This window comes from Condylostylus longicornis, unplaced genomic scaffold, assembly GCF_029603195.1.
Source record: "Condylostylus longicornis isolate FDR11 unplaced genomic scaffold, ASM2960319v2 ptg000163l, whole genome shotgun sequence".
In the NCBI taxonomy this organism is placed as follows: domain Eukaryota; kingdom Metazoa; phylum Arthropoda; class Insecta; order Diptera; family Dolichopodidae; genus Condylostylus; species Condylostylus longicornis.
This window is the reverse complement of record NW_026578131.1, coordinates 1,511,080-1,526,646: the sequence shown is the minus strand read 5'-3', so window position 1 is coordinate 1,526,646 and position 15,567 is coordinate 1,511,080. Positions and strand designations below refer to the sequence as shown.

General features: G+C 25.4%; 1 protein-coding gene across 1 annotated transcript in view; it reads left to right on the top strand.

Moving 5' to 3' along the window:
* The first annotated feature begins 4,766 nt into the window (after positions 1 to 4,766).
* LOC129616248 (1-phosphatidylinositol 4,5-bisphosphate phosphodiesterase epsilon-1-like) overlaps positions 4,767 to 15,567 on the top strand; it is a 108,836-nt gene continuing 98,035 nt past the window's right edge. The window contains exon 1 of the mRNA XM_055531790.1: positions 4,767 to 5,427. Coding sequence (XP_055387765.1) covers positions 4,962 to 5,427 — 466 coding nt within the window. The 5' untranslated portion in view covers positions 4,767 to 4,961. The remainder of the gene's footprint in view (positions 5,428 to 15,567) is intronic.

Sequence of the window (15,567 nt, the reverse complement as noted above, 5' to 3'; positions counted from 1 at the left end):
CTTATTTTGTATCCTTTTAACTTTTATTTTATTACGTGCTTCATGCAAAATAGTTTTCTATTGTACTTTTCATATTATAAATTATGCATATAGTATAAACTTAGGTTTTGCTTAGCTGCTTTTACATAATATTGTTAAAGCCTTTGATAGTTGGAAATATTACTTTCTAAATTACCATTTGATATACATGCTTAATATTTAGTTTACATTCACTTATAATTTCATACATAGAATGTAATTCAGTAATTGTGAAATATCACTGGTTCTGTATATCCTAAAGATAGAATAAAATTTTACACAACTTTCTCATTTATTAATTTATAATAAATTTTGTAATAAAATTAAGTAAAGAAAATTTTTTGCAAATTGAATTATTTTAGTGTTCCTAATTGATATCAAGTACTTTATATACTTAGCTATATTACTATTATTTTAATATTATTAAAGTTTAAGTTTGAAAACTTTACCGATGTCAATTATTATCATTCAAATTATAATTAAAAGGGTTATTTATACATATTTAACTATATTTTACATGTAGTATGAAAATTTCCAATTTATTGTGTACAACTACATCTTAACAATTTCATATTTTGAAAAGAAAAAATTAATAAAATACAAATATAAAAATGAAATAATAATTATTATGCTGTAAGAATTCAAAGTAACTGAATAATAGTTACAATCTACAGGTAATGTTAAAACTTACAACTGAATTGAACTAGTTCTTATTTTAAAGTGTTGTTTTAGATATTCCGTTATATATCGCTGTTATCCAGGAACCAGGCACTTCTCCAGAACGTCATTTGCACAATTTGCAAAAATCAATGAGAGTTTTCTGGAAAAAGTTTAGTGTCATTCCGTCCGTTAGTTCGCCTATTCGTCCGTTTTAACCTATCGAGGTCCTTATAATGCCATTTTTTGATTAGTCTTTTGACAAAACCACAAGTATTTTTGAAATTCTGCAAACTCAGAAAAGTTGTGTTGGGCTTCTTCTACCGCGGCATAGCACGATACAATATAAAAAAAAAAAATGTTGCTAAAATTAACGGTTATCTAAAATTTTTGTTTTTGCAAATTTATAATCTCGTCTTTCTTCTAGACAAATAAGTTGTACGAATATAAAATTTTCATTTTAGAAACTTTTAGATATTAATAAATGATTTACTTCGTTAGAGAAATTTTTTTCCACATTCACCCCTTCTCGCGTTATAGTCTCTCGAATTTTGTAAAAATTTGAATTTTCGACATCTTATTTTTCCGAATCTTGCATTCTTTTTTAAAATTCTATAAATGCAGAAAGGTAAAGTTAAATTATATATAAATGCCATAATTATATAAATAAATGTCATCAAAAAGTATAATTATTTTTTTAACTCACGCTGTTAACTCTAAGATTGAAGCATTACGTTATTTTTTTTAATATTTTTTTCTCCCATCCTTAATGTATGCAATCTTTAAAATATTTAGGTATATGAGTAATTTTAATAATGTAATATTATTTTTTAAAGCAGTATTTTCAATTGTTGAAGGGAAAAGTGCTAGATGAATAGTTACGTGTTAAAAATTACTGATTTTGATAAAAGGTAAACAAGGAAGAAAAGAGAGATTTTTAATTATAAATTATAATACATCTACTGACACGAGTTGTTTCATTTGCATAGCACCTCATTTAAAATGTTTATGTCCTTGAAATGTTCAATTCCAATTAAATAGTATGTAATCAAATTTTAATAAAAATGACATTTCTTGTTCTAAAAACTGTTGTTCGAAGCACAACCTTAAAAGTTATTTCTACTCTCGAGCTAATTTTATACCAAAATATTAAAAGTATCATAATAGATCCAAGCAAAACAGAAAAACCTATTCTTTTAATAACTATTATTACAAAATATATTTTAAATAATAATTATCACAAATTTCCACCTTTATGAAAAAAACAATCGTTATAAGACTTAACATTGTTATTAGAGTAATATTAATTAATATTTAATTATATAATACAGAAATTTCTATTCGACACACCTTTCAGTATCTGTACAACAATGAATTTTAACCAATAATTAATTTTTACGTTGATTAATTCGATGAACGTATAGTGCATACAGTAGCACTTCTATTTTTTCACTCCTTTTTGTTTTTGCCAATAATTAATGTCCATACTTTTATTATATCATGTGTAACATCATCATAACTCTTTAATTCTTATATGCATACCAAATTTACATATAAGCTACATGTTAAAATAAATTACACTCTATTAGTCTAATATATATTGGGACTACATACACACTTTCGTGTAATAACTTACACAAATATAAAATATTATACGTATTATAAAAATTTTAAAATACTATGAATTTTATGTTATGAAAAGTACATTGGGCACTAACAAATCTAGTGAACATGATGCTCACACTAAGAAATTTATTCATACTTAATTTTTAATAAATTTAATTTAAAATTTACAGTTACAGGAGATTACAGTGACAGGAGATAGGAAGTACTTTAACGTATATTTGTACCGTTGACTTTAGCTACACTACATATTAATATTCACAATGCAATTAATAAAAATGAACCTAAATTATGGTTTTTAACTAGTAAAATATATAAGAATTTTCGATATTAACAAATAACCGGAGAACATTAAAATATTTTGCAAATAAAATGAAAACACGATATTAAAAGTAACTCAGTACCAAAATATTTTCATATAAATTCGCCTTGAATAGCAAAATTTTTATTTCTTATACGTTTTTGTTTATGTCATTTTTATTTTTATAATAAATTGTGTAATAAATTTTACACGAGTAAACAATAAAATAGAATAATGTTATCAAAATGACTTACCTATGTGTTAGAACTTAGTATTATTGAATAACTTTATATAAATTTTTATTACAATACACATCCTAACTAATTTATTTGTATATAAATAGTGCATAATATCGCTAAGTCACGTATAAGAAATCTTGACCATTTTAGCAATATCTCCTGCGCAGAAATGATTGAATAACAAGAATTTTCATTGAGATTCGTATATATGTATATCCGTTTTTGATTTCAAATATTGCAGAATAATTTTTCATTAATAAACCAACTTCTGCAAAATTACTCTGTTGTAGCCCTACACGTTGAAAAAATTATGACTATCAGAGTTCGTTGCACTGTATGCTTAATACTTAGTTTTTGAGGCATGGTCAAAGTACTTTTAAATTTTCGGCCCTTAAAACTGAATACAATATTATTAAAATTTCAGAAAGTGGATATTAAATACAGCATGAACAATTTACAAAATTTTGCAATACTTGAAATTTCCATTAAAAAAAAAACAATAACAAAAATTTTCCAAGATAGGTAAAAGTTAAAAAAAAATAAAAAATATTTCTCGAAATCAGGTTTTTATACAACGTTGAACTTTTCATATAAACTATCGAAATACAGTATGTCCTCGTTTTACGACGGCAATATTTTCCGAAAAACTGCATCTTAAATCGAATCGTCGATAAACACCGTTTTGTTTTTTAATTATATTCGTACACATACACGTGTACATATAATAGAAAATTACATTTTTAAAAGTAATATAAAAACATATGTACGTTTATGGATGAATATATGTCATGTCAAATAATTATATTTATATACATTAATACATGCTATACATTTTTTTATCACTTTGTTTAACAGCGTCGTAACTACAAATAAAAGTCGTTGTGCGAATTAATAAGTTTTAAGACAAAGACGTCATAATCCAAATCATCGTATATCAGTTGCGTCGTCAATCGAGAATTGAAGTTTTTAAAAAGTTTCCTCGTTATGGAAAAGGTGATAAAATTTTTCAAATATCCTTAAATCTTCTAAAGCAAGTGAGGCAACTATGATAATCAATTTTATGTAAAATTTTATATTAAACTAAAAGTGAAATAGAATTAGATCTAAAATATGAAATCGTGAGAATAACATTATTTTATGTATCACTTCAGATACTTAAAGTTAACCGGGAAAACAATATTTTTTAATAATTACTGAAACAAAGTAGAAATTTATTTCTTATGACCTGCAGAAACTATTCTCGAAAGATATAAATAATCAATTTTTAAAAAACCTTTTTTAAACTTTCAAACTTTTAAAACCTAATAAAAAACGCTCTATAACCTCAGACAAGAAAACGAATTTCGGATTCTTAGAATTTTAACTAAAAGCAGATTTTGACAATAACTAGGAAAATAATTATTTAATATTTTTCATATTCATTCAGTGTTTAATTAGGCATTAAATTAATAAGAAAAAAATATGAATATAAAAACAATGTGTATATAATCCAACATAATAAGAATCTATGTACTTTGAATATATTTGAAAATCAAGCAAAATGAAAAAAATCCAATAAGTCTAAACGACATTAATTAGAACCCTTACATATATATAAACGGAAGCCTTATATGTATATTTAAACATAAATCCTTTAATAAAAAATGCTTATTGATTGTTTTTCATAAAATAATACTAAGCAAATTTACCTAAATTGTTTTTCGGGTAAAATAAATTGATTAAAAGTAATAAATTAAACAAATTGATTTTAAACAATAAATTTTGGAAATAAATACGTTTCATTGCTACATTGTCATGATTTTGATATTAATTTAGATGAAATTTATTATTACAAGATTAAAAAACATTAATTTAAAAAATTTTGAATTGAAAAAACTTTGAATAATTCATCTAATGATTTTATTTTTCGTTTTTATTTACAGAGTTTATGTGCTGATGATAATTGCGGCAAGATATTGGCCGCAACACAACAACAGCAACAACAACAACAAAAAGCACAGGAAAGTTCAACCAATTTACGAATACAAAGTAAAACAAGAAATCGCTTATCGCCACGTCCATCACCAAATATTGGAACACAGCGTAAAACCGTTACTGAGAACGGTACAAAGACAAAGGGGGCCATGCGTGAGGCTTTTCCTAGCCTCCCGTTTGGTACCCCGGGATTGGAAACAATTAGAGACAATAATCTTGAGCCAACAACACCAACAGCTGAACAACAAGAACAACAAGAATTACAACAAAATTATAAAAAAACAACAACAATATCACATCCCTCATATTATCAATCATCATCATCTTCAACATTATTATCAACATATCAACAACAATATACAAATTCAACAACATTATCAAGCGGAGGACAGTTATCAAATCCAATTACACAAAGTAGTACCGGTGTTGGAATTAGTTCATCGGCCGGAGGCACAACAACAATATCGTCATCAGGAACAAATAGTTTTAATCAACAACAACAGGGATCAACTACGGTAGATTTAGCACAAATAAGGGAAGAAAGTAACATTTCAACCCCATCTAGAATAATTGAAAGGGAAAGGGACAGTGGCGTGTCATTGGATAGCTCAGAAGGTATATTAAACCAAATATTGTACCTTGAAATACGTCAAATTTTAAGATAATTCAAGGCCGCCTTTTCGTCTTTTCGGTATATCGATGGTGAAGAATTTTTTGCTTGGGCTTATACGCGGAAAGTTGCCAGAATTCTCGTTTGTTAAATAACAATGCATAGAAAGCAAAATATTTTCCAAATTTCTTAAACGCATAAATGTCTTTTAAATGCATAACATAGAAAAAATCTTACAAAATTTTTAATGCTTTTAAGATGAAATTTTACTTTTTTATTCAAATTTATTTATTTTTCCACTTTTAGAAAAATCTTACTGATTCTTATGTATTGAATTTTTTATACCCAAATATAAATAAGCGAGTTAATGGCTATAATTTAGATTTATTTTTCCTTTAAATAAATTGTCATTATATACATCTGTTTATACTAGAAGCCCTATTTTCTAAAATCCAAAAATAGAATTTTTATTTTAATTTGGTTGCTTTTTGTATTAATCTACCTAACCGAAAAAACCTCTATACATATTATGACCTCAACTTATTCAAGCAATGTACATAACTTTCTATCTACACAAATAATCTGCAAGGATATTTTTTGCTTTAATTAAAATTTTTTCTTAGCTCCCTCTATCTTTAGTAATCATTCTTTAAACAACATCGCAGGTATTGTTTTCACACCAAATTCAGTTTTCTTCTACGAGTTTCTTTAAAAATATATTTATTTGCGATATCTTTATGAGTGGAAAATTTAGTTATCAAATAATTACGACAAGTTAAAACGCAAATTAGTTGTAAAATCTTAGACAAATTAATTATCTAACTTTCTCAGAATTTCGAATGTAACTTTCGGATCATTTTGCTTATGGTTACAAAATTTATACATTATCTTCCATGTATTGCTCACATCAAATTTTTTTATAGAATTTTGCGTCCTTCAACATAATGAGAAAACCTATTTTGTCAACATGAAAGCATAAATGAAAAAAAAATTTGCTATTATACTTGCTACCTTTTCAGGTTTTTAAATATTTTTACCGTCCTTTGCCAACTTATCCACATTTTAAATTAACAAAAAATAAGTTCTAAAATTTTTAATCTATGTATGAGAATTTTAGTAAAAAAAGAAAGCAAATTAAAATTTTAGTCTTATTTTTCATTCTCTCTTTTTGTTTTGCTTTTATATAAGAAAATAAGGATTCATCTCGTTAAAATATAATGTTTACCATTCTTCAGTTTTTTTTTCCTATTGAAAGGTAAACTTAAATCTTTCTTTCCTTATATATTCTCATAAGGATTCTTTAAAAATAAGGACTTCTTTTTCATGTTTTATATATCGTTCCATGTAGACTTAAAACTTATAATTTATTCATTACTGGAAATTTTTCAAGAAGTTTTATTTATATTTTAAAACAATTTAAATATCTTACTATATTTAGATTTTATAAGTTAGTTGCAGTTACGAACGAAAGACAATTTATGAACAGGTCCTTTTCTTGTTTCCAGTAGTGAAAATTTTTTGTTTTTTTGTTGAATCGCTTTATCAAATCGGAGTTTTTAGTAATTTTACAAGGCAGTGTTATGTAAATTGGAGCTTAAAATATAATGTGAGTAGAATTACAGATGGTTGTAATAATAAAAATAATTAACAATTTCAAACATTTACCGTTTATTATAGATTGTTATATTGCATTATAATCGCAAATTATTGCATTTCACATAAAGTCTTTTCTAAAGACTTTGAAAACCACAACCAAATTTATGATAGTTCATTATTTTTACTATACAATCTTGTAAAAATTTTACGAAATTCAAAAACAAAAAATACAATTGCTTTTAAAATTAATTATACAACATACAAAAAAAAATTCAACATCAAATACCAAAAGCACACATTAAATACTATGACATCACCCTCACGTCCATGTTGTAACTAATATAAAATATAATGTAGCAGATGTAATACAATTAAATTAGCAGAAACCCGCTGATTTATGCTTTTCTTTATTTCAGTTAAAAAATTGAAATCGACTTTAAATTCAATTACTTACAATTTAATACAATTTTTTTTTTTAATTTTTTTACAAATTTAGAAATTACAAGTTCCTTTATTTACCTTTTAAAACAATATTTCCAAAGTAAGTGCAGCAACTTTGTATTGCAAAACCTTTTAATAAATGTCACAAAATAATAAAATCCACTCAATTCGAACTTATTAATCTATGACAATATACGTCAATTCTATACTATCTATCACTAGATAAATTATACAGAACAACATACGATACATACGTACGTACATTTAGTATACTCTACAACATGCGTACATTTAGTATTTAATCTGCAACCTAAAGGTTGAGAATGTAGATTCATAATTGATTCTTTCACAACCTTACACAATCACACAAAGATAACTGATATGGTTAATTCGGAAAAAAGTAACTCCCAAAAAAAAAAAAAAAACACAGAATACTTAAAAATCTTCTGCCTGTTATTGATGAATTGCTGAATAAGGACTTTTTGCCTGTTTTTTCTTTTGTATTCAATCTTTTTTTTAATGATTTCGAATTGAATGAATCCCCAATTTATTATTTTTTCTTTCCCAATTTTCACAAACATAAAATATAAACACAGAAAAGAAGAGTTTCAATAACATCATTCATTAATTTTGCGAATGATAGCATGAAATTCTAAATGATTACGGTACATAAAGAATTTTACAAAGCTAGATGGGTGGTATAGAGTCAATAAAATTACAATAAAAATTATTATTTGCAGTAATAAATAAAGTTTTAGTTCGTTCATAAAGTAAGCATTTATTTGGGAAATTATTATCACACGAAAACAATTTTTTAAGAATGTATATTTTAATTAGAATATTAGGCTAATTCATAAACAAATGTTGCTAATCAAGTTTGTTCATTAACATTGCTAATCTATCACAAAAATATTAAATTATTATGGCTAGTGCAGTTAAATCAGTTTATGAACAGAAATAAAGCACAGTTCTCGCTATATATCGCGTTACGACGCGTTTATAAAAAAGCCTTACTGCAAGTTCGAAATAGCTAAAGTTTTTATACAACTGTCAAAAATATATTGCGTATGTATCACATTATTGTACTGCAGTATTTGGTTTATGAAAATGCCTATTATTTTAGTTTTTACCAAAAAAAATTTAATTTCTTTTATTGAATTTCGTTCTTTTATTGTAACATTATAACATTTTGGTGTCTAGGTTAGGTTAGGTTAGATTGTCGCGGCTCCGCGAAGTGTACACATAGGCCAACTAGGCCCGTTGTGGTACTGCCGGATATCTTCCCTCCCGCTCCTCATTAGAACCAGCCCAAACCCCTCCCAACCCTTTTGGTACCTATATTAAATATATCACATTCACCACGTTCTAAAATAAAATATGTAATGGTGATTTTTGTATAGTTACTACACACATTTAAATACGTATAATAATAAAAAATAAGCAAAATTGAAGTTTTCGAATATCCGAAGGCGAATACAGATTTTCTTATCTAGAAAAACCGGCATAATATGATTACCATGTTAAATTGAAACGTTACAAACGGTAAGGCAAATTTAGTATACCCTTCGAACATGCGTTCTATTTCGTTATACTAAATTTGCCTTACCGTTTGTAACGCTAAGAAATAACGGTGTTAGATATAGACTCAAGTATATGTTTTTGATCAGCGTCAAATTCTGAGTTGATTTAGCTTTGTCTGTCCGTCCGTCCGTCCGTCCCAACGATAACTCAAAAACTAATTGAGCTAAATTTACCAAATTTTCACAAATGATTTATTGTAATAAGTGCCAGAACCCTATTTAAATTGGACATGATCGGGGCACCGGTTCGGGTAGCTGCCATACAACTTAAAAATTTATTTGACTATATCTCAGAAACTATAAAAGCTATGGTATTGAAATTTCACACAAACGAATATATTAGTAGGGCCAATGTGTCTCCTAAAAGTCGTTGAAATTACTTGGCTCCTTCTGATACCTGCCATACAACTTCAAAAGTTATTTGGCTTTATCTCAGAAACTATAAAAACTATAGTATTGAAATTTCACACAAACGAATATATTAGTAGGGCCAATGTGTTTGATAAAACTCGTTGAAATTGCTCGGCTCCTTCTGGTAGCTGCTATACAACTTCAACAGCAGTTTGACACACACAGTATTTTGAAAAATACAGTACTGAAATTTTGCATAAATTAATATGCGGCAACTTAAAGTCATAGTCTGTCCCATAGTCAGTTATGGCATCTTTATTCGCACATAGGATAACAAATTCGTACGGGTATCATAGAGTTGACAAGGTCAACTCTATTTTTTGCTCGTTTTTATTTAATACACACATATTCATACACACACATTTCTTACTTTTTTGTTGATCATATAGAATATTCAGAAAGAAATTTATGGAATCATAATAAGGTGACCGTTTGTCGTAATTGTTAGATGACAGCTCCCTACTTCAACTTACCGTCATCTTTTAGAATTCAATCTTGTTTATACTAAAAAATTAATTTCAGTAATTAATACTAAAAAAATTGAGCGCCAAGAAGATAGAGCGCCACTCTTACGCTTACTGCACAACAATAATTGTAAAATTACTTTCTTCATGACATATGATAGTACATACACAGATAGAATTTTTATTAATTGTCGATTTCCAAAAACAAATATGAATTGCGAGGACGCATGTAACATCAGCAATTCGTTTCACATCTAATATTTTAATTTTTCTTTTTCATTGCTCAAAACCTGTTAACCTTAGATAATATCCATAAAAAAAAAATCATATTCAAAATTTATATAACTGCATTCTTAAATTTACAAATTGATTTATCTGATAATACCCCAAATGCATCCTCAAAATCATTTTACTAATTATCATTTTACTAATTAATCGGATAAAAATGTTAATGTTAATTATTTATTTGCAGATATATTTGTTCTTATAAGAATAGTGGTTTGGTCAAACACAATATTTTTAAATATTTGGTTAATAATAATGATATTAATAAAACCAAATATTAACAATAAAATGAAAAATGACAAACAAAAATTAAGAATCAATAAATACAGAATTAATTTTGAAAATTTAAATTATTTTGGTTTTCAATTTTACTTTATGAATTCTGGAATTAATAAAAAAATTGATAAAATGGATTTATTTATTATATAACAAAATAAATCTTCCATCTATAAATATCCATTTATTAAGATTTTCGGAGTAAGACCACACGATTATTTTTTCAGGTCCATTATTTTTTTTTTGCTATCTGGTAGACGATTGCAAACTAGTTCAGATAAAGCTAGTGATTTGCCGATAAACCAATACTAAAAAAAAAGATTCATTATTTCAACAATAACTCAAGAGAATCTTTTTTAATATTACTCATGCCAATATATTTTAATATTTCAATTTTAAATTTTCTCGTTCGATGAGTACCAACTTTTTTATTTTATATTTATATATCTATTGTAACTAACTTATACCCAATAAATCTATCAATAAGGTACATGAAAAAAATAAATTTAAAATTTTTACTATTTTAATTCCTATGAGATGTGCCCGTATAAGTTGAAATTATGACATAAATTGGAATTGATAATGCATTTGGGATAAGGATACATTCAAAGTTCACACACAACAAAGATTTTAAACCTATACTCATATAAGAATAAAATAAAATTACAGATCCTTACAAAATACACATATTTTTCCATATTTCTATTAATATATACATTAATATTGTATAACGTATACTCGCCTTGTGTAAATGAATCAATATCGCACGAAATCAATAATCTCAATTAAATTTTAATGGATGACCTAACAATAGGACCCAGCCTACATCAGTTAACAATAATTCTTAAAATACATGTGAATTTTGATCATAAATTTGTTTTTATTTATTTATCAAAACATAAAAATAAACTTTTCAACGGCAAATACAAAAAACAAATTTTAATTATTTACTACAAAAATTTTTGTTCCCATTTATACTACAACACGATAAATGAGTCCCCACAAATACTTCCAATTCCTTTATTTATCGTTGTACATAAATCATAAATAGGCAAAAATTTCTTATACTCCCGTGTCCGGTGGAAATTTTTGTATATTACACACCATGTTTATTCATAAATAAATGCAAAAACAATAAAAAAAATTCATGCTTAAAAATAATAAAATGTACCTTACTTTTCTTTTTATACTTAAAATCTTTTTCAGATCTACATTTCTCCGGAAACAATCATAAGACATAATGAACATGTCGATCCAACTATAACGTTGAAAATACAGTTCAAATTTATAAATGAAAGAATATTTTCTATTCCTCGCCATGTGCTTATTTGCAAATTGAATTATATTATATTATAATTGTGTACAACGCAATTAACAATTATATGACAATTGTGAAGTCAAACTTTTGCGTAAAGCAGTACACTACTCTACTTGCATTAATAAGAAAAAATTCAGGAAATCCCCTTTTATGTGAGAAATGGCAGGAACAGGCTTGAATATAACATTATTATTTGCATTTTTATTTTTTAACGGTTTATTACATGCATATATTTTTTTTACGATTTTCACGTATCCTATTTCCTACAGCATAGCATTACGAAAACAATTTATCATTGGTTTGATTTTATTTCACAAAAGGATTTGAGAAACAAAAAAATTTGAAAATACAAAATTAAATTTTAAAAATGTTCACAATATTTTAATTTTATGATCACTTTAAATTTATATTTCCCTGTCTAGAACCATTTCAATTTTATATAAGAATTATATAGTTTAATTATCAAATATTTAAATAAAAAAATAAAATCTTTTAAAATATTCTCAGATTGAAAAAGAACCATTATCAACTAGTAGTGTAGATAGAGGGTTGATTTTAATTTTCCTCTTAAAGTCGCAAAAATTATTGTTTCAAAAAAGAATACATTTTTACAATACATTACTCGTATCAATACAAAGTATTATTTTTTGAACTTGTTTATATTAATGTTTAATAAGGATAATTGTAATACTTGTTTATATTAATGTTTAATAATGAAAAACAATAATAGTGATAATTGTTTTCCCAAATATCCACACAAACAGGCTGTCCATATTAACTTAATGCATTCCTATTTTTTATAATTTCATTTCAATTAAAACAATAAGAACTCCCGTGGATTTTATTGTCGAATATTATATAAAATCCAAAAGTTGAAATACTAGTATTTTAATATTTCAAAATTTTAACTCTTTTTGTACATATATTCTTCCATTACCGCGATCTATATAAAAACTGTAATAAAGAACATTATGAATGTAAGTTATAATTGGATTTCAAAGTTCAATTTAGGTTTCGCATTGTGCACATGCATTAAAACTATAAAAATTTTACAATTTTCAATAAATGATTTTTTTAAAAATATTTTCAAATATTTCTTTCAATTCGCATGTTATTTAATTTGATTCTTAAACTAATGAAACTAATGGGGGAAATACGCAATGCGATATTTAAATTTTCCAATTTAGAAAACAAAATTAAAAATCAAATTTCTTTAAAACTAAAATTATTACCCAATCTATCATCACATGATAAAATTTATTGCGACAATTCATTTTATTAATAATATTCCTGAAAAGAAATCAACTAAAATTCTAATACAAAATAATAATTACTTAATAATCATCGTATTAATTATTTTGTAGAGTATATAAATTCTAACACCTATAAACACATACCTATATGTACCCTTCAATACACATTCAATAATAATTAACAACTAACATCAATGTATTTTGATAGGTCCTATATAACAGTATGTTCTTTACTCTTACAATTCTCCTTATACAATTATTATCTCTTTATTATTGAACGAAATTTATTTATTTACATTAATTTTCGAACAATATTTAGTTTTATTAAAAGAAAATAAAAGAAAACCACAAAAAAAAATAAATAAATAATTTTCAATTGAATGCGTTTACATTAACAGTCCATTAAAATTCAATATAGACACATATTGAACGAATAATCATAATTTGCTGGATAATCATCAAAATATAACGCCCAACTGCTCCAATAGTTAAATAAAATCTGGTGCCCGAACCGAAAATCATATCGCGTGTTTATTCTGAAATTACTTTCCGTTCTTTCTACCTCACATATAACACATACAAATGACACTTATGAACTAACAAATCTTCAAAATTAGTAAAATGTGAGTTCACAAGCACTTCATTTTACCAGGCTCTCGTATTTGAATTTAAAAAAAAAGAAAGTTATTTCCTTTCGACATTTATAGTTAAAAGTATATACCTTAAATGATACGCCAAAGTTTATTTTTGCCATGTCTCAAAATAAGAATTCGTACAATGAGCACTAGAATTCGTACAATGAGCAATGAGTATTTTATACACTTTGTACCTGGGCACATCATTAAATAAGAACGAATGATAAGCTTGATAAGAATGAATGAAGAAATTTTCAAATTTCAAACCACTATGTACCAAGGTACATAAGTAAAAATTGATTCTCACAGAGATGATTGCATAACAAAAATAAAATAATCTTAGTAAACTAAAAAGACCACATGTTGTTACACGTTATTCTAGTGCTATAATTTAAATTAATATTTTACAATATGGAAAAACCTTGAATAGGAAAGCCAAATGACAGTGAAATTTTTTCAATATTCAAGATTACCCATTCAACGACAACCAAAAAGTATTTCTTTTGTGTTAATTCGATTTTTCATGTTAATTATTATTTACACGAGGACGAAATACAATACATTATGTACATATCAAAAATCGATTTCAATATAAATTAATGGTATGTGTATCGAGGGAAAAATTAAGTTAATTTAGCGAACATAAAATAAAAAATATTTATACGAGCTGAGTTACAACATTAGTAAAATTTTGCCATATGTTTAATGTGTTTAATCACTATTCAACAACTATTATTAAATATTAGACTTCTTATTATTTTCATTATCACCTTTATTTTTAATTGAACTTTTAAATATTTTGGAAAAACTGTCTACAATCTGTACAATCTAGGGATCTTCTTTAAAAACCCAATATAAATCTGTTAGTACATTTGCTAATAGGACCTCCATATTATAGTTGCTTATGCTTATAATCAGCCCATTTTTTTAATTTTATTTCAGTTTATTTTTTTAAATATTTGTACCCAAATATCTAAGTAAGACCAACTGTTTTAAAATTGATTTGTCTTTTTTTTTAAAACATCGAAAATAACAATAAAAATAATGACATACAAACATTATTGTTTTGTCGTAAATTTAATTAAAAAATTAATAAATAAATATGCTCATTGTATACATGAATAAAGTGTGGGTATAGTCAAATAATATTGAAAAAAAAAGAAACACAGTAATTAAAATTGCTTCGAATTACGCTCAACAAAATAAAATGGGTTGAATTTTTATTTTAAAGAAATTCGCTAAAAAAACCTTATTCTTAAAATGAATTTTTGTCTCTCATCTAATTAGTGTGGCAATAAACATAATAATTTACGAATATTACGTGCAATTCGCGAAAGTTTCAGAAAGTTATACTATTTTTTTAAGTTTTTTTAACATGATTTTTAAAACCTTTCAATTTAATGACACTTTTTTTATACTATTTGACAAGGAAAAAATTGTTTTAATATTGCAAATTTTACTACAAACAAAGGCTTTGCAATTTTTTCTTGCAAAAACTTTCAATAATATCCCAATACATCTTGGATTAGGTGACATTATCCGATTTTAGGTTTTTATTCAAAAACAAGTTATATAAGTCCTCTGCAACATTTTCTAATCATTAAAATTTAATTATTAATTAGTTTCAAAATTAAAGTATTTATATGTGCATTCTTCATATTAGAATTTACAACTATGAATTATTAATTACTAATCTATATAATAAATAATTATGATAAATTCTAATATTTAGATATCTATTATCTATTCTAATACTACATATCTATTATTCATAATTTACAATTTACTAATTTTTACGTAAATCTTAATACATGCATAAATGAATTTCCGTTTGAAGTTTACAAATGGGAGAAATCTACGGCATTAAAATTTTGCTAATTAATTAT